The sequence below is a fragment of the Corythoichthys intestinalis genome, chromosome 17 (genome assembly GCF_030265065.1).
Source record: "Corythoichthys intestinalis isolate RoL2023-P3 chromosome 17, ASM3026506v1, whole genome shotgun sequence".
NCBI lineage: Eukaryota > Metazoa > Chordata > Actinopteri > Syngnathiformes > Syngnathidae > Corythoichthys > Corythoichthys intestinalis.
This window is the reverse complement of record NC_080411.1, coordinates 7,822,230-7,842,730: the sequence shown is the minus strand read 5'-3', so window position 1 is coordinate 7,842,730 and position 20,501 is coordinate 7,822,230. Positions and strand designations below refer to the sequence as shown.

The 20,501-nt window shown below is 35.4% G+C and overlaps 1 protein-coding gene across 1 annotated transcript in view; it reads right to left on the bottom strand.

Moving 5' to 3' along the window:
• Nucleotides 1-1,037: 1,037 nt before the first annotated feature.
• Nucleotides 1,038-20,501, bottom strand: part of il6st (interleukin 6 cytokine family signal transduce) — a 37,903-nt gene continuing 18,439 nt past the window's right edge. Inside the window, exons 7-16 of the mRNA XM_057818879.1 lie at nucleotides 20,256-20,421; nucleotides 20,009-20,091; nucleotides 15,035-15,284; nucleotides 13,475-13,645; nucleotides 13,162-13,263; nucleotides 10,470-10,613; nucleotides 8,329-8,469; nucleotides 7,924-8,020; nucleotides 5,780-5,861; nucleotides 1,038-2,373 (exon numbers count right to left, since the gene is read on the bottom strand). Of these exons, the coding sequence (XP_057674862.1) occupies nucleotides 1,780-2,373; nucleotides 5,780-5,861; nucleotides 7,924-8,020; nucleotides 8,329-8,469; nucleotides 10,470-10,613; nucleotides 13,162-13,263; nucleotides 13,475-13,645; nucleotides 15,035-15,284; nucleotides 20,009-20,091; nucleotides 20,256-20,421 (1,830 nt within the window). The 3' untranslated portion in view covers nucleotides 1,038-1,779. The remainder of the gene's footprint in view (nucleotides 2,374-5,779; nucleotides 5,862-7,923; nucleotides 8,021-8,328; nucleotides 8,470-10,469; nucleotides 10,614-13,161; nucleotides 13,264-13,474; nucleotides 13,646-15,034; nucleotides 15,285-20,008; nucleotides 20,092-20,255; nucleotides 20,422-20,501) is intronic.

Genomic DNA, 20,501 nt, shown 5'->3' with positions numbered 1-20,501 from the left:
TGTTGGAACTTGGCAAACTTAGCAAAATCTCTGACAAAAAAGGTCTACTATCTGCCCATTGTGTAAGGAGAAGCGTAACATTGTTATAATGTTTCTGCCTAAACTGATAAATAGGCTTGGGTGTCAAGATATCCCCTTCGTGCTAGTCTTTGGTTCAGTCTGCTGTTAAGTACAGGCGCGGGATGTTCAAACCATAAGCTGGTGCAGTGGCTTCCTTTGGGTGCATGACGATACTCGGCCTTATTTGACTGAAGTGTGTCAGCAGTTCCTGGATGACGAAGAATTTGATGCTCATAAATGGCTCGCTCATTCTCCAGATCTGAGTCCTAATAACCTCTGGGTGCACAATATGTTGTTGCATCCAACTTCATCTAGTTTCACTATAGTGTGTCCAGAAGAGAAGTTAGACTCGTCACATTTGGTAGATATGCCTTTTGTAACATCGACAGTTCATACTCTCCATTAAAATCAGGCTGACTGATGCAGTCCTCCAGCTTTAGATAAAAAGTCCACCATTAGACCATATGCCATCTCGACATGGCCATGTTTAGACATGTAGTGTACGTTGCAGTGAGGCGTACATCTTCAATACAATTCAGTCGTTTTGACTTGTCTTCCAGCAAAATTTGGATTTCATTGATCATTCTTACATGTTGATGTTCTGAATAGTCAAATAATATACAAGTTCACATAAAAAAATCGAAATGTAATATTTTGCTGAAACACAATATGGCGGAAAACACAGACAAGACTGAAAAAGCAGTTTCTGCTCTTGCACCCCTTTTTAGAATTTTGGCTGTATTTTAAGCCAAAAGAACTGTTGTGTTTGATAGAAATATATGTCTATATGCTGCCATAGCGGATTCAAGGCGCATTTAGCCCCCGAACTATTTTTAATTTTTCCGTTTTACCCTGGAAACCCCCGTTTACAGACGTCGCACAACCGCTTTTGTTTCAACCCAGCCTTAAAAAGAAGTAATTATATTTATTCTTTGAAATGTCTGTCATTTTTAGCTTAGAATCATTAATTGATGTCTAATATTTAAGTAAAAAAAAAAAAAAAACTTTTAAAAAAATTATTCACTCACATATTTCAAACTTTTAAACATTTTGTCACAATGGAAAAAAATGGTGTCTGTAAATAAGTCACGGATAGCTACCTCATAACTATCGCTTAATTGTATTCTTTTGTTACGGTTGCATTTTCCCCAATATTTTAGATGATAAATAAATGATCCAAACAAAAAAAAATTGAAAAAAAAATTTATAAGCGGTAAATATATGAAAAAGAAAATGATGTCTACGATTTCTGCATCGCGACCCTTGTTATATTACCATGATTCACCCATAAAATCCCCCCAAAATCCGGCTGTGGCCATTCACATCTGTCTTGACACTCGATGATACATGCTACATGGAGTTTTTGGATCGAAACAAGTTAAGTACGCGCTAATATCTCGTTAAAATCATGGCGCCTTTATCTGCTCGCCTCCAGTTAGGGTTTCGCTGTTTAAAGAAAATTGTTTTTTCAAAATACGCTCCTGTTCAAAATTTTTCTTCCCCCAGAAAATTGAGATTTTAAGCTTTCCAATGATGTATCACACATGCATATTGGACAATTTTGAAATTTGGCCAAATTGGGGGTCTCAGAGCAGAACTTCAAGTCACCTGAGTGTTTTCCGCCATAACTTTTGAAATTACGAAGGACATGAAATGTCCATGCAACATTAACACAGGCACATAATTTGTCACGTACTTCACTGTCCACTGTCAATGTTCCTACTGTGGCCTATAGCCACCAAGCTGTGGCATGTAGCTGGAGAAAAGCTGTCTGTCTGTGGTTGTTTCTCCCGAAAGACACATGTCAAGTGACGACAGCACCTCCTGAGGCTCCACCTCTGGCTCATTCGACTCAGTGAAGCTGCCACTGCCGTGGTCCCATGCAGTGTGTGTGAAGCAAGGAAGCTGTGAGAACGGTTGGGAAGCTCTGCTGCCCTCTTGCACTAAAAGGTCTGGGTTCTCCTCAGAGTCCAGAAGAGGTTGTGTCGACTCAGATCGCGAAAAAATTAGCTGCTGAGGTTGAACGCACGGGGTCTGCCCTTTGTAGCCGTTAGAGGCCACCACTGAGGAGTACTGAACAGTGCTGGCTGTAGTGTCAGCAGTGTCAGCCCCCTCGTCGCTGTCAGATACACTCTGACGGGGTGAAGACATGCAAGAGGAGCCTCCGATGCCACTGCTGTGCTCTTCAGACAGATACTTGTCCTTCTTGAGGGCTAGGCTAGCTTTGTCTTCCTCAGACACTGATTTCCCATCACTTACCTCCATATCAAGTACACTGATGCCAGACAAACAGTTCTCCTTTGGAGTCTCTGGCTGTGGAAGAACATGAAGAGGCTATTTTAATACAGCAGACAAGCAAGAAGCAGCTATGTCAGAGGTGGGCAAATCAGTACTCAAGAGCCGCAGTTACAACTAGGGCTGCAGCTATCGATATTTTAGTAATCGAGTATTAGACTGAAAATTCTCAGATTAAAAAAAAAAAAAAAATTTACGTAAAGAGCAATTCTAAATATACACGAGAAAACAACCCAGATAGCAGACCGACGTTGAAAAGACGTTGGATCAACATTCGATCGCTCAACATTCATTCGCTGTCGATCTTATATCGTTGAATCAACATCACTTTTGCACCCTCATTTAATGTTGTTTCAACGCTGAAATTCTTACAAAACCCAAACGTCATTTCAATTATTAATAATTAGGGCTGTCAAGACTACCGCGTTGACGGGCGGTAATTAATTTTTTAAATTAATCACATTAAGATATTTGACGCATTTAACGCACATGCCCCGCTCAAACAGATTAAAATGACAGCACAGTGTCATGTCCACTTGTTACTTGTGTTCTTTGGTGTTTTGTCGCCCTCTGCTGGCGCTTGGGTGCGACTGATTTTATGGGTTTCAGCACCATGAGCATTGTGCAATTATTGACATCAACAATGGCGAGCTATTGGTTTATTTTTTGATTGAAAATCTTACAAATTTTATTAAAACGAAAACATTAAGAGGAGTTTTAATATAAAATTTCTATAACTTGTACTAACATTTATCTTTTAAGAACTACAAGTCTTTCTATACATGGATCGCTTTAACAGAATGTTAATAATGTTAATGCCATCTTGTTGATTTATTGTTACAATAAACAAATACAGTACTTATGTACAGTATGTTGAATGTATATATCCGTCTTGTGTCTTATCTTTCCATTCCAACAATAATTTACAGAAAAATATGGCATATTTTATAGATGGTTTAAATTGCGATTAATTACGATTGATTAATTTTCAGCTGTGATTAACTCGATTAAAAATTGTAATCGTTTGACAGCCCTGCATTTCACATGTTATTTTGGTGTTTTAGAGTAAGACTGATGGTTTGGTAAACTTGTTAGCATGTTCTTTATGCTATAGTTATCTGAATAACTCTTAATAGCTATGTTACGTTAACATACCGGCCACGTTCGCATTTCGTTGTTCATGTATCATGTAACATTATCATGGTTACATGATACATGAACATGGTTTGAATTGCGATTAAATACGATAAATTAATTTCTAAGCTGTGATTAACTCGATTCAAAATTTTAATCGTTTGACAGCCCTATTAATAATACAACGCTGAATCAATGTTATGTTTTTGACCAAAACGCCCGCTCATCCATAATTTAATGACTTTTCAATCATACTTCCAGGTCAATCATAAATCAACTATTTCCCAACATTAGTTCATCAACTATAAAACAATGTTAACCCAACCATCGCTTGACATACCATAGAACAATGTTGTTTCAATTGTTGTTGTTAATTCAGTACATAACACAGAGGGACTACAAATGTTTTTCTCATGTGCCAAACGTACCAGCTAAGAGAGTAATAGGAATCAACAGTGTGCCTAGCCTCACTTTACAACCAGTGATTGTTCTCAGCACTTTTATACATACATTTATAAATACATAAATTTATAAATTTCTTCATATCAGTAATAAGTAAGCACATAAATATTATGCACTATAAGGCATGTTGATATGATGGCATTGTTATTTTTGCTTGTTAGCGAAATAAAAAAAACATTAAAAAAAAAACACTAGTATTTTTTGTTTCAGAGCATTAAATGTATTGAATCGAATCAAAAATCGTGTCTATCGAAAATCATAGCAAACAGTGACTTAACTTTATCGTTGCATCCCTACTACACACAGGTTTACTCACCGGCTGGTGAGTTAGCGTGTGCCCATTCCAGGCTTGTTTTGTTAAACACGTGTTAAACATTGCTTGGTAAGTTTTGTTTTCTTATCTTGGCTGTGCCATTTTGCTTTAGCCTTTAAAGGTCTGCGCTGAGTCATCGTCACACAACGAAGAAACTTGTAACATTAGCATAGCATTTGCGTTAGCATAGCGTTAGCATTAGCATTTAGCGCGTTGACTCTTGTGTCTTCTTCAACTCTTGGAAAACTTTTTACATACAGTTCGTGGCGTCCAGGTGAGTTTAATTAATTGCGAATAATGTACCGTTTTACTGCTGACAGTGTATTATCATCATAAAGATGTTTATGTCCTTGTAGACTCTACAATTATGTGCTCGTCTGTCAACGTTCATTCGAAATTGTTGCAAACTTTTATATATTTATTCATGGACTAAAACTTTTGAAGTTTATAGATGAAAGTATTTTGAGAATTGTCGACTAAAACTAGACGAAATTTGAGTTTTCGTTGACAAAAACTAGACGAAGACGAACACATTTTGTAATAACTAAAATTTTACTAAGACTAATAAATATTTTCGTCCAAAAGACTAAGACGAAAATTAGGGCTGCCAAAACAACACTGGTGTTGAGAATTATATTGTTTTTGTGTTGTTAGATCCAATGTGCCTCTGTCAGAGGTGAGAATATAAAGCCAATTGTTTGTATTCTTGGTTAATGAGACATTACTACTTAGCACGGAGCGCTAAGCTAATTAGCGATTATGCTAACTAGTGTCTTAAGTGTTCGTTTGTATCGTGTTTTGGAGAAGCATATTAGCACTTGAGTTATTGTTAGATAGTAAAGTTGTCTCATTTCTTTTTTTATGAAGAAATAACACAAATAACCACTTTATATAACAGCTTAGAGTCTCCTTTCAACACAAACTCAAACTAAATTGTCATATAAGGGTATGCTTTGAAATTGGATTTGGATTGTATTTAAGAACAACTGTTTGATAAAGAAAACTGATTCATTACAGTCTCCTTATTCGATTTTGTTGTTTAGTTTGCATACAGAAATTAGTCATTGACACAATTTATATCAGCGCTTTGCCCACAAGAAAAAACACTATTTTTTCGAATGAACATGACTTGTCTGATTTGTGTGCTAAGAAATTATTGTAATGTTTTAAACTCAAAGCCTTTATTAAAAACTTTTTATGTACTTAAAACATTTTATGTACATAAAACAGTACAGCTGTAGACTAACAGTTAAATCAGGAACCTGTTATAAAATATTATTTTTGAAGGAAATAGTCTTTGTCTTTGTTACTTACAACACGCCTAAAACAACTTCAAGTTAAATTCTGAAGGTAATTGAAAAAAAGTGACATTGATTAATCGTTTAATTAATCCACTGATTAATTTGTTATGAAAATAATCGTTAGTTGCAGCCCTACAAACAGCAGCAGCACAGTTTTTATAGGGGCAATAAACAACCTTAGGCTTATTGGAATTATTTGAATTACTGTCCTTACCTTTATATGATAATCAGGTGACCAGTTTCCAATGGTGCTCTTTCTGGGGTTTGGGATTCGGGGCCAAAAGTTTCTCTTGATCCTGTGCGAGATAGAAGAGCTGTATTAGCTGCATTCATAGAAGGGGCACAAAGCAGCACATGGTCGCAAGCCATAGAAAACATTTTTATTGGCAGCCCACCATCTGAAAACATTGGATTTGACATCAAATGAAAGGATCTGTATTTCAGTTTCTATTAGATATTGCTCTGATCTGTAACTAAGAACCCGCCTTTGTTTGAAACCATTCATATTCAATATAAGTACAATTTAAGGAATATGTGTAAAAGTTTTGTTTTGTCCAGATTTGTCACATTACATTGATAAAATGGAAGAACCCAATTTTAATGTTTTTAACAATTTTGTGGGTGCGGAATACTCATTATTGTTTTTTAATAATTCTGAAGTTTTTAGTAGATGTTATCACAAGATACACAGGTGTTGGACAAAATAATGAAAACACCTTAAAAAAAACAAAAAAAAACTGGTGTAGGTCCGCCTTTTGCGGCAATTGAAGCCTCGATTCTGAGGTATTGATTTATACAACTTATGAATTCTTTCCAAAGGAATTTTGAGCCATTCTTCAGTTAAAATACCCTCTAACTCTTTTAGAGACGATGGCGGTAGAAATCGACGTCCTAATTGAATCTCTAAAACTGACCATAAATGCTCAATAATGTTGAGGTCTGGGGATTGTACCGACCATACGAGGTGCTCAACTTCATTAGAATATTCCTCATGCCATTCTTTAAAAATTATGTTCAATAATTATGATGCCAAAATGTTAAGTCAGGGTTTCCCCTACAAATACAAGATTGTGGCGCACCGCCAAGCCTTGCAAAGGATTTTTTTTTTTTTAAACGATACCCTCTAATGTATAATTTGTATAATTTAACAATGCATCTAATATCCGGTCCGCCTCCACATTTGGTCCGGCCCCCTGAACTTTTTTTTTTCTCAATAGTGTTATTTATTTCCTGTCTTTTTTCTGTGAAGAACCCAGAGAGGGTTATTTGGTTACTATCTATTTAAATAATAGTGTTATAATTATTTATTATTATTTATTTTTATTTTTACTATCATATTACATTATATATATATATATATATATATATATATGTTTTTTTTAATTTTATTTACTTTTGTTCCGTGAAGAATCCAGAAAGGGTTATTTCTCGGGGTGTCAAACGATTAAATTTTTTACAGCTTAAAAATGGATTAATTGTAATTAATCGCAATTCAAACCATCTATGAAATATGCCATATTTTTCTGTAAATTATTGTTGGAATGGAAAGATGAAACACAAGATGGATATATACATTCAACATACGGTACATAAGTACTGTATTTGTTTATTATAACAATAAATCAACAAAATGGATTACCTTTATTAACATTCTGTTTAAGCGATCCATGGATAGAAAGACTTGTAGTTCTTAAAAGATAAATGTTATTGCAAGTTATAGAAATTTTATATTAAACCCCTCTTTAATAAAATTTGTAAAATTTTCAGTCAAAAAATAAACTAGTAGACCTCCATTGTTGATGTCAATAATTACTTACACAATGCTCATGGGTGCTGAAACCTATAAAATCAGTCGCACCCAAGTGCCAGCAGAGGGCGACAAAACTCCGAAAAACACAACAAGTACACATTTCCCTGTGCTATCATTTTAATGTTTGAGCGGGGCATGTGCGTTAATTGCGTCAAATATTTTAACGTGATTAATTTTAAAAAATTATTACCGCCCGTTAACGCGATAATTTTGACAGCCCTAGTTATTTCATTGTGGCTTTCTGAAAAACAATAAAATTCTACATTTAGGCACTCCTGCAATCGTCACACTTTTTCTGTTACAAACTGACCCCGGCCCCTCATCAGAGAAGGGAAGAATTATGTGGCCCTCACAGGAAAAAGTTTGGGGACCCCTGATCTAAATAAATATCTATAGCTCATTATTTAAGCACTATTGGCCAGAAATCATCTGAAATAGCACGCCAAATACAAATTGTTCCTTTACACGCTTTATTTTGAAAATCACATCGGTTCTCCTGCTGCAAGCGTGAGTCAGACTATACTAGCGTAGAATCTGTCTATACTTACACATCTCTTTTGTAGATGCACAGACTCATGGTTATGAGAAACACAAACAGAAAGCCGACACAAACTCCAACCACAGTCATCTCAATCTCCCCTGATGCTGTAGAAAAGATACAAGGTGTTAGTCAAGAAAATTTGACCTGAAAACCTCAATGAGTCACTGTCTATGAAAAAAAAACTAAAATGTATATTTAAAATTAGTATAATACCAAATGAAGGAGGAACATCTTATCCATTTTCTTCTGTATTGTATTCATACTTGTCCAATCAAATTGCTTAATCGAAGCTCACTCATGTATAATACTCATTCAATGTTATGAACATCGATAGATGTCAAATCCATTTAACTTCACATGCAAATTAAGGAGCCAGCTTTGGAATTTTTGTGCAGCAGGTGATCTCACTCACCATATTTCAGGGTGGTAAATGAGTGGCTTGTGCCATTATATGAGCCTCTACTTGTGGATACTCTAATCCAAGTGTCATACTTGGTGTTGGCTGTCAATGAAGTGAGCACATAGGAATTGACTGAAGCTGGTACAGTGATGGCTGAAAAGAAAGAGGAAAAAAAAGATTTGCAGGTAATTTTGAATACAAGAAATAGACACATTTGATCCCCTCCATAAGAAGTGTAAGACTGCAAACATTTGGGTGTGACATCATAAGATGAAAATGAGATGAGCAGCAGTTTTTATTAGGGTTGTTCCGATCATGCTCCCGAGCCGATCCCGATCATTTTAGTTTGAGTATCTGCCGATCCCGACATTTCCTGATCCGATTGCTTTTTTTTGCTCCAGATTCAATTCCAATAATTCCCGATAATTTTTCCCGATCATATACATTTTGGTAATGGATTAAGAAAAAAATGAATAAAACTCGGACGAATATATACATTCAACATACAGTACATAAGTACTGTATTTGTTTATTATGACAATAAATCCTCAAGATGGCATTTACATTATTAACATTCTTTCTGTGAGAGGGAGCCACGGATAGAAAGACTTGTGACTTTGTATATTGTGACTAAATATTGCCATCTAGTGTATTTGTTGAGCTTTCAGTAAATGATACTGTAGTCATGCCCAAATCCATAATGGGAAGTGGAACCATGACTGTGCGTAGTGCTACCAATTGATATATCTTCTCTGCGTTGGGAAATAACATAAGGTGTTAAGAAAAAGATCAATTGCTACCTTGCTTCCCCACATTGCTTCCCATGATATTTCTAATCGTAGGGAGAGGGATTGTAAGGCTTTAGCCAATTAAAAAAAGGCTCCAAAGGCTGCCAAAATTCACTCTACTCATTTTACGCTGCCTTTTAATCGCTATATAGGTAAAACGGCGCCATTACAGATTGAGTGCGACAATGCGTGGGTGGGTCGTGCAGCACATGCATTAATTGCGTTAAATATTTTAACGTGATACATTTTTTAAAAAATTAATTACCGCCGTTATTAGGATAAATTTGATAACCCTACCTTAACATTTTTATAAAAATTAATTACCGCCATTATTAGGATAAATTTGATAACCCTACCTTAAGCCTAAACTAAAGACTCTGGAAGAGTGAAACATATTATGTCTGTAACGTTAAATACAATTAGAAAACGATTTAATTAAAAAAAATATATATATATTTTAAAAAGGCATGGCCGATATTTTTTTGCCGATTCCGATACTTTAAAAATGACGTGATCAGACCCGATTGATCGGGACATCTCTAGTATCAACTTTAGCGTGTTGAGCATCCCGTTAGATGCTTCCTCAAAATAACGGATATCTCTGTAAACAACAGTGTGAGAGAACTTTATTCATGCTTAAAACACAACCATTATACATTATATTTTGTATGCTTTTATTATGCTTGCATGAGAACATTGTAGCGTAGAGAACCTGTTTGAGTGTGCCTTCCCATAGCCTTCACAATATGCCCAAATATGGACTGTTATGTTCTCGTTTTCCAATATGCCCTGAATGAATACAATGAGCAACTGTGTTTTATCAGACTAAGCTTATCTTCGTTCTAGCCGGGACCAGTGCTCAAGGTCTCAGCTCAAAGATGTTTTTGTATGGAAAAATACCCAGGTTTGTGAGATGATGAGTTTCGTTTTTTAGTAAGTTTGGTTTCACGGTGGGCTTCGGCACCGCCCTTTCAACAGTATAAATGTCCAGCCTCTATTGTACTTCTTCGTACTTTCTGGGTGATCACAGCTGCTGGCTGGGTCACATCATTTTGTACTCAAGAGCTCTTGCTGATAAAGCCTTCGAAGCAAAGCAATCCATGGTTGAATGTGATTCATTTCTCATTGAGCTATCGAGTTAATACTTGTCTTGGAGTTCAAACTTGAGCTTCCCTGACAAAAAGTTCAACGAAAAATGTGACTGACGACATTAGAGAATGTTATTCTCTTGTCTCATATTAATTATTTTGATGTCATATCCCCAAATTTTCAGTCCACAGCAAATATAATGCACCTTTTCAGTTCTTAAGGATACAATTAGGAAGAAATGTTCAAAACTGAAGCCATTACAGATCCTGTACATACCCTGTTCAGTCCCGCTTGAATAGAAAATTGTGTAGTTTGTAATGAAGCCTCGCCGTGTTTCAGGGGGAATTTCATTCCACATGAGCTCTGCTTTATTTCGTCCTGGTTTGCCATTCAGTCGGACAGAAGGGCCGGCCAAAGGAGCTGTAATAAAAAACAATAGACCAGAAAATATAACCAAAATAAATTTGTTTCTATATGCTTGAGTAAAATTAAGGCACACACAAAAATGTCAGGATACAATAACAGCAAAATATTGGACTGAAGCTACATTACAAAGGATTGAGTTAACGTTTGTTTTTGACCAAATACCTAATTTCTGCACTGTTACACACATAAATTGTTTAAAATTATGTATATTGTAAGTGTAGATTCCAAAACGCAAAAAGCCCTCAGCCCGACGCTCTCCTCTCTTCAGTCTTCCTCACTCACCGCTGGACAGCGGCGACGAAAAACTCTCACGCCGCTCTTTATGTGTTGGTTCTTTAATCCAACAAAAAGTAATCCACAGCAAAAAAACAGCAAATGAGAGTCAGAGGAAACGAAAAACAGGAACGATAGCGAGAACCAAAAGTGGTATTTGCCATGTGGCAAAATGGATTTTGCCATGTGGCATTTTTTTTGCAATGTGGCAAAATGAATTTTGGCATGTGGCATTTTTTTGCCATGTGGCTATTTTTTTTTTTTTTTGCCATGTGGCATTTTTTTTTTTTTTTTTGCCACATGGCAAACCGATGTCAAAGAGGCTACAAAAAGCGTAAAAAGCGTCTCACTGACGTTATTTCAGCCAAAGGGGCATAGAATATTTATAAAAATAAGTTGACAATGAGCGTTTTTTCCCATCTTTGTTGAGGGGAATTCTAAATCAGGTTGCTTAGGCAATACTTTTCGCCAAGACCGTCATCCATTGAATATGGTACGCCCACCGGTGTCGTGCCAATGCAGTTACCCCAGTCAACAATTATGTATGTGGAGATTTGTGTCTTTATTATTCAACCAAAAATAAAATATTATATAAAATAAAATAATTCAATTTAAAAAATTTGTTTGAATGCAAAAATAAATTTGAAACAAAAAAAAAAAATGCATGTGAAAGCTATTTTTCTTTGACTGATTAAATATATATATTTTTTATTGTTATTAAAGTCAAGTTTTTTTTTAATTGAAGCAACTTTTTCGATTGAAGTAATGTTGATTTGTTTTTGGGCCACATTTTGGCTAGGACATTTTTGTTTTTATTATTCAGTCAAAAAAAAAGTTGCTTCAAAAAATATATAGATTTTCAAAAAGAAAATCACTTCAATCAAAAAAAAAAAAAGAAAAAATCAATCATAGAAATATTTTTGGAATGCAAATCATTCAATCCCCCAAAAAGTTGCTTCAATCAATAAAAAATATTTTCGATCAAAGAAAAAAATCATTTAAAAAAATATTTTTTCCTTATTTTTTATTTTTTGAAAATTATATGCAAAGCAAATGACCATCGAAGGTGCTCAAAAAATAATTTTGACCCATTATAAAAAATTTATTTTTTGTTCATTTCATTCATTTTTGTTGCAGTTTTATTGCTTAACAACTTTTATATATATATATAGGAAAGTCAATTACATGCAATGACAAATTTCGGACACCAGGGGGGGCCTGCCCCCCTCTTAAAATCCGCTTATGCAAAGAGGGGTAACACTAGCCATTAGATGGTAGGGTGTCCTAACTTTTTCCTCAGTTAGAATGTGCATTTTTGTATATATATTTGGTTTAATGAATAAAACAATGTTAATTTTTGTTGTTTACCTGCAATTAAGTCACTTTTTTTTCCAGAGATAAAGAAAAACAAGATCAGACATTGATATTTGAACATTTCTTAATAAAGTACTGAATAATTAATGGGGTGTCCTAATGTTTTCACTAGGGCTTTAAATATTATCGCGTTAACGGGCGGTAATTAATTTTTTTGATTAATCACGTTAAAATATTTGACGCAATTAACGCACATGCCCAGCTCAGATTAAAATGACAGAAGTGTAATGGCCGCTTGTTACTTGTTTTTTGTTGTTTGGCGCCCTCTGCTGGCGCTTGGGTCCAAATGATTTTATGGGTTTGGGGAGTGAGCTTGGTGTAGTGACATCAACAATGGCGAGCTACTAGTTTATTTTTTTTATTGAAAATTTTACAAATTTTAATTAAACGAAAACATTTAGAGGGGTTTTAAAATAAAATTTCTATAATTTGTACTAACATTTATCTTTTAAGAACGACAAGTTTTTCTATCCATGGATCGCTTTAAGAGAATGTTAAAAATGTTAATGCCATCTTGTTGATATATTGTTATAATAAACAAATACAGTACTTATGTACCTTATGTTGACTGTATATATCCATCTTGTGTCTTGTCTTTTCATTCCAGCAATAATTTACAGAAAAATATGGCCTATTTTATAGATGGTTTGAATTGCGATTAATTACAATTAATTAATTTTTAAGCTGTAATTAACTCGATTAAAAATTTTTAATCGTTTGACAGCCCTAGTTTTCACATGACTGTACTTTCATCACGTGAATGACACCTTGCCACCCTATCTACACACTCTGAATTAAAAAGCAAACTTGATCTTTTTTTTACATGATCTGTAGTGATTCCACTTGGCATTTTCGTCAATAAACATTTAAAGACATGAAGAGCAAGCAGCCTTACCCCCTTCCTCAAGATAAGCTTGCACTCTTGTAGGTTTTCCAGTCCACCCAGAGTATAATGGATACACAGATATGTTGTAGCCAACAAACTTCTCCAAATGGCCTATGTGGTGGAAACAAAAAGATCAATCATGGATCACTGTTACAATGAATGAACATAAATTTTGTTTTTGAAAATTTTCTTACTATTTTAATTGCATAGATTGAGGGGTGATCCCTTTTATTGAATCAAATGACTCACAATTTTAAATGAGTGTTAAAATGCTACAATTTGGCATATTGCAAAAGGGAAAAATATATTTAAAGGGAGTTACCTTTTATTGTAGTTTGTCGGGTGTTTTTGTTTTCCCTCTGCCAGTCTATGCCATTAGCATTAACCCACTCCACCACATATACTGAAACAAGTGTATTGTTAGGAGGACGCCATCTTACTAAAAGTTGGCCTTCTTGTGGGTACGCCTCGAGCGCCTTCACAGGGTCGAGCTCTGAAAGACATAGTGTGAAATTTTAGGTATAACAAAAAACACAACACGAAAGCAGCTTGATTTGTGGGGTAAAATCCTATTACTATTAAATACTAGACCAGCACAAACACTATGGCACGCTGTTTGTGAAGCAACACGTGCTGAAAATTACGACAAAATTTTCTCACATTTAGCGCCACGTCAGTGTTTAAAATGTAGTGTAAAAATTGTAGAGTCACTTTTTTTTTTTTGCACATATACAAATTATATTTGGAAATTTAAATATTTATTTTGAAATAATAAGTATTAGACTTAAATGTTTAAATCCATAACTAATTTAAATCTTGAATCTAAATCTTAAATGTAAATCTAAATCTTAAATATAAATTTTAAATATAAGTCTTAAATATAAATCTTAAATCTATATGTTAAATCTAAATCTTAAATATATATCTTAAATCTAAATCTTAACTATATATCTTAAATATAAATCTTAAATCTAAATCTCAAATCGTAAATGTAAATATAAATGTGAAATCTAAATCCTAAATCTTAAAACGGGTGAAACTAAATATTTATGTAATATGTAAATTCACATGACTGATGACCGGAAGTAACAAAATAAAAGTTGGAGCAGCTCATATTTGCATATTAGCTAAATATTTAGTTTTACCCGTTTCAAGATTTAGGATTTAGATTTAAGATTTACATTTGAGATACAGTCTATATTTAAGATTTACATTTTGAATATAGGATTTAAATTTAAGATTTATATTTAGGATTTATATTTTAGATTTACATGTAATATTTGGATTTAATATTTATATGTAGGATTTAACATATATATTTTAGATATAAATGCAGATCTTACATATATATTTAAGGTATAAATTAAATATTTAGTTCTGGATTGAAACATTCAAGACTTGTACTTATTATTAGGGCTGTCAAAATTATCGCGTTAACGGGCGGTAATTAATCTTTTAAATTAATCACAATCTTCTGACATCAACAATGGCACTTTTGAAGCAATGAAGCTTTGCAATCAATTGGTTCAAAGATTCATGGTGATTCATTTGTTTTTATGACAGTCTCATGATGCCGCGGTCAAATAAAGTCTTATCGGTTTGTATCTTTAGGTTTAACTATCCCATATTACAGTGAGGACAGTTGCGGTTTATAGTCCAGTGCGGCGTATCTATAAACAAATGCTGTTTTCGTGTCAAATTTGGTGGGTGTCAGCTTATTGTCAGGTCAAATTTGTCATTGTAACGGAGTAAATTTAACAATTTTATACCCACCTCTGCATTTGAGTTGCTCAAATACAATACAGCAGTTCAATATTTGATTTTATTGCCTGTATTACACATATATGTAACAGAAATCTGTTGAAATCATCCAACCACTTACCACGTCCTTTCTCTGGAATGCGCAGTGACGCCACTGGAGACTCCCCCATAGAATTGATGGCAGTGACATTAACTACCGCAGGTGAGGTGTCAGGGAGGATTATCTGTTTTAAGGCAATGAAATTCTGGCTAGGGGAGCTGTCTGCCCTTGACCAGTTGGTGAGTATACTTTCCCATGGCGTATTTCCACTGTTTCGGGTTCGGATCTTTATGTTGAAGCTATTTATCTTTCCATTTGAAGACACAGGATTCTGTCAAGTAACAGATTGGACATAATTATAGGATGAAGTTTTTAAACATTTCATTTCACAGTTTACCACCAATTTCTTGCAAGTGTGTCCCCGGGTTACGAACGAGTTCCGTTCCTACGCTGGCGACATAACCCAAATTTCTGCGTAGGTCAGAATTAACATTTAAGTACCCTGAAATACCCCCTAAATCTCAAAATAACTATCCACTGTATTAAACATCATTGTACTGTCCTTGCCAAGATGTTGGCGCTAAGTCCTTGCTAGACAGCGAGCTAAGCTCCGAAATGACGACGTCAGACATCCGTGTGGTTTGCTGACTTTATTCAACAGCTCATGACATTAACAATTGCAGAATGAAACTAAAATAAAAATGAAATTAAATCAGTGTCAGCTTCAATAACAGCAATTCAAATTTGCGTTTATAACTAGCTGCTGAGACAGCAATAACAATCTAGCATAGACTCCACCATCAGTTGACATGACAGCTCCCACAGACATTGCGCCACGCCTTCCCGTAGGGGGCCGACCGAGGCAGAGCGTTGAGATGGCTTTCACTGTAATTAACCCAAACACACGGTGGGCTCTAACGCCGGATTTAGGTGGAAATAGGACGAAGGTTTTACTGCATCCAAGCAAGCAGAAGTGTCTCAAGAGTGATTTGGTGAGGATTCTAATTATTATATTAAATCGCACCATGCATGCACTTTAAAACGTGATTTTTTAAAAAATCAATAGATAAAACTAGTGTAACTTTGGCTTGTAATATTTACGTGAAATGATACCTGGCTGTTTTTTGCTTTTAACCAAGAATCTAGACTGTTTTACGTTCATATATATAGAAATTCCATGATTTAAGCATTTATTTACAAAAATTTTTAACTTAAAACCCTCGTTTGGTGACTGCCGCCATGTTGGATTACACAATACCCTAACTTTTGCTTAAAATATTTACGTAAAATGAATAATAAACTGCCTGTTTTGGTTTTTTTTGGGGGGGGGGGTTGTTGCTTTTAACCAAGAATCTATACTTTTTTACGTTCATATCCATACACATTCTGCAATTTAAGCATTTATTTTCAAGATTTTTCAACTTAAAAAGCTCTCAGTTTGGTGACGGCCGCCATGTTGGATTACACATTACCGTAACGCTTACTTGAAATATTCCCGTAAAATGAACGATAACTTTCCGTTTTTTTCTTTTAATCAAGAATCAGGACTGCTTTAAGTTCATTTCTATAGAAATTCCAAGATTTAACCATTTATTTACAAGAATTTTCAACTTAAAAAGCTCTGTTTTGTGACTGCTGCAATGTTGGATTTTTCATCCCTACACATGACATTTAAGTTGCTATTTCTCGCTGCTAAATATTGCTTTTGATCCTGAAATTATAGGTGATTATCTCTGCATTTGGTGATTTTTGTGCACCTAGCATAAAATCTAAGAATTTTATAGCCATTTTAAGTTTTGCTATACTTATATGAAAAATGATTAATCAAGAATTTATGATGGAACGACAATTTTTTTTTATGCCACTGCTCATGGAGACTAATATATGCCTGTTCTGGTTTTAGGTCGCTAGCGGCTTTGGATTTGAAAATATTTTAATTTTAAGTTTTTTAAAATAGGCCCTGAGTCCCTTCAACAGATAGTGAAGTCTATGAATCTACACAAACGATTAGCATGTATCTGTGAGTGTCCGCACATCATCAAAAACAATCACATAAACTGGCCGCAGGTATTCGACCATAATTTAAAACGCATAATAAACGGTACAAAAGGTGTTATATACTGGTGTTGCCTCTGTGGATGCTTCACAAACAACAAATGTGCACGCAGGCTTCCAGCTGTCATCTTTGCCCTCTTTTCATACTGCGCAACTCGCTTCTTCGTGTTTGCATGTGCGCAAATACGTTCTTCTTCGTGTGTAAATGCGCTGTTACTCGCGTGCGGAAGTACTACCAGCTCTACGCTCCCTGCGCCAAAATAAAAGCATGCATCACAAAAAAAAAGTCACCATTACTAGAAAAAAAAAAAAAAAACAGATTCCAGCTTCATAAAGTCGAAATCACGTAAATCGGGTACGTCGTAACCCGGGAACTACCTGTATTTTGTATATACAGATTTCAATATAGATATAACGCAAAATATTCTCGTCATAAAGCAAATCTGAGGCATACAATTTCTTTCATCCCTACATCCAACAATATTAACATCAGTGGGTACGTTTACATGGACACTTTTATTCAGATTAAAGCCTGCCAGAATAAAAATACTTCATGTGCACACCCAATTTGGAATATTTTAACCCGATCCAGAACGAGAGGGGTGGTTCATGCAGAACACTTTATTCCAAAATTTTGGAACAAACGGTCCCTACTTGTGACATCAGTCCACGCGTTTCTGTTATTCCCAGAAGCCAGTACAAGCAGAGCGAGTGGAATACATGGTCGGCGCAACTTGCGCAAGACTAAACTTGTCTGTATCTGTGACGAACACGTTGCTGGAGAAATTAAAAGATCTTAAAATTGTTGAAAGACTTGATTGCGGGACAACTGGAAAAACCATCTAATAACGCTAACGTTTAATGACCAGATGGGCGGAGCGATGTCAGGGAAGTGAGTATGAAGTCAGTATGGCTTCTCCTTTTTCCAGCAAATTTGGTCATGCTGCCTTTACATGCTGTGGGGAAAAAGAAACCTTACCACATTGGTAATTACGAGTGGTCCTATTCATGTGCTTTTGTTGTCATAGCAAAAATAAAAATAAAAATAGCAGACATTGATTTCATATTGGTTTTTTGCATGGGAAAAAAAACCTAGTCATTATTAGGGATGGGAATCGAAATCCGATTCCAATTCGGAACCGGTTCCGAGTGTCTCGAGGCCTCGACATCACAATGAAAAAGCCTTAACGATCCCTTTAACGATTCCTAAAGACGCGTATTGCGTCGTGACGTGTCTTGTTGTCCAGACGCATCAAACTAGCATGGCGCCAAGAGCCACTCGCTCCAAAGTTTGACTACACTTCACCAGGAAAGAGTGTGAAAATGAAAGGTTACGACAGGTAAGGACGAGCATTGCAGCCATAAACATAAAAATGACAGCACGTAGGTTCAAACGCTCAAAAGCGTGTCTTCACTTCATGAGGAAAAATTACAACAAAGCGACTTGCAGTCATTGCAAGGTGGAGATAACTGCATCGGGAGGGAATACGACTGCGCTGTCCTCACAGAGAGGCTAAGGCTCAGTTCTGGCTATACAGCTAGCTAAACTCCCAAATGACAATGTAGAAGAAATTGCTGACTTTATTCAACCATCACTTGAAGAGTGAAACTAAGAATAGAAATGAAACAAATCAATTTCGTCCCCAATAACAAACAGATTTGCATCAACGTAAATCAGCGATGATTAGCTGCTAATAACAGTATGGTTAGCATTCGTTCGCTAGCATTAGCACATCGTTCAAACCACTACACAACTGGATTTAAGTGTCCGATCGCGAGTGGAAACACAACAACAACAACACAAAAGATGATACATAAAGGCGTTGCCTCTGTAGATATTAACAAAGAACGTAGGCTCGTAGAAGTGTTTCCCTCTCTCACTTCGCTCGCTCAGTCGCTCGGATGCGGCATTTCTTCGGGTGCCCAAACTGCGGCCCGCGGCCCAAATACGGCCCGCCTCCACATTTGGTCCGGCCATTTTGAATTTTTTTTTTTGTCTCAATCGTGTTATTTATTTCCTGGCCTTTTTCCTTGAAGAATTCAGAGAGGGTTATTTGGTTATTATCTATTTAATTAATAGTGTTTTTATTATTAATTATTATTATTATATTATTATTTTTATTTTATTTACTTTCATTCCGTGAAGAATCCAGAAAGGGTTATTTGATTGTGGCTTTCTGAAAAACAATAATTTTTTACATTTATGCACTTCTGCAATCGTCACACTTTTTCTGTTACAAACTGACCCCGGCCCCTCATCAGAGAAGGGAAGGGCCCTCACAGGAAAGTTTGGGGACCCCTGCTTTAACACATATTGCCAAAGGCAGAACAACAACCTATCTGCCAATATATACCAATATTTTTTATTTCTATTAGATAAATGTTTCAGTAAAATGTTACACATTCTTGTGTATTTGCCACTTATTGCCACAGTTAACAGTGAGGCTTTGGGCCTCTTTTGATTTCGTTGTGAGTTTGTAAGGTTGTGAGTTCTGATTAAACAAACTCGATGCCAATCAAAACGTTTGTTCTTTTCCCCCAAATTAGAATCGATAAGAGAATCGAATCGTTAAGCAATATCGATAATGGAATCGTAATCGTAAAAATCCTATCAATTCCCATCCCTAGTCATTATACTAGTCATATCAACTCATCTACAACAACAAGAAAAGAAAGTTTTTGTTTGTGACTCAACATTTTAGCGAAGACTTGGTTTAAATAAAACTTTTATAAATGTGTACAGTACGTTATTATGATCGCGTACAAAAAAACGTGAAACTAGATGAAGGCAGCACCAATCTGAGTACGGTAAATTTGGTTTGGCTGACGTTCCGGCGTATGAACACAGCAGTCCTAATGTTTTTAGTGCCCATGAAAACAGTGCATCCGATCATAATTTTAATCCGACTACTAACCGAATTGAGGAAATTTTGTCCACGTAAACATATCCAGTGGCATACTTTTTGTCAACCACTGCAGCCGTAAAGTCATAGAACATACCTTACAAATAAACGTCACCTGTCGCTCATTTATGCGTTCACCTTCCGTAACGATCTTCCACAAACGCGGTTTACTTGTTGGTCCTATACAAACGGAGAGATAAAACAAAAGTTCTATAAGAAATCATATTTAAAACATGGTTAAAAGAAATATTCTTTTGCTATAAAATAATAAGATTTTTCCCCAAAAAAACATTTTAAATTTTAGTTGAATACACTTGTGCTAAACCATCTCCCATGACACTAACTGTATTCAGGTGTTTTCTGAGTAACATTGGCACTCCAGTTGCTCCAGTAGCCAGAGCCCTCCATAAAATGTTTACAACGAACTTGAGTGATATAAACTGTGTCAGGTTGTAGTTTTTGGAGTCTGAAGGACGTTATGTCTTCAGTAATCTCTTCAACATCAGGTTCCTAAATGAAATTTAAAAAAAAAAAAGAAAAAAGAAATCAACTCAAACCTGTAAACCTTTTGTTACATTGATCCCATGCAA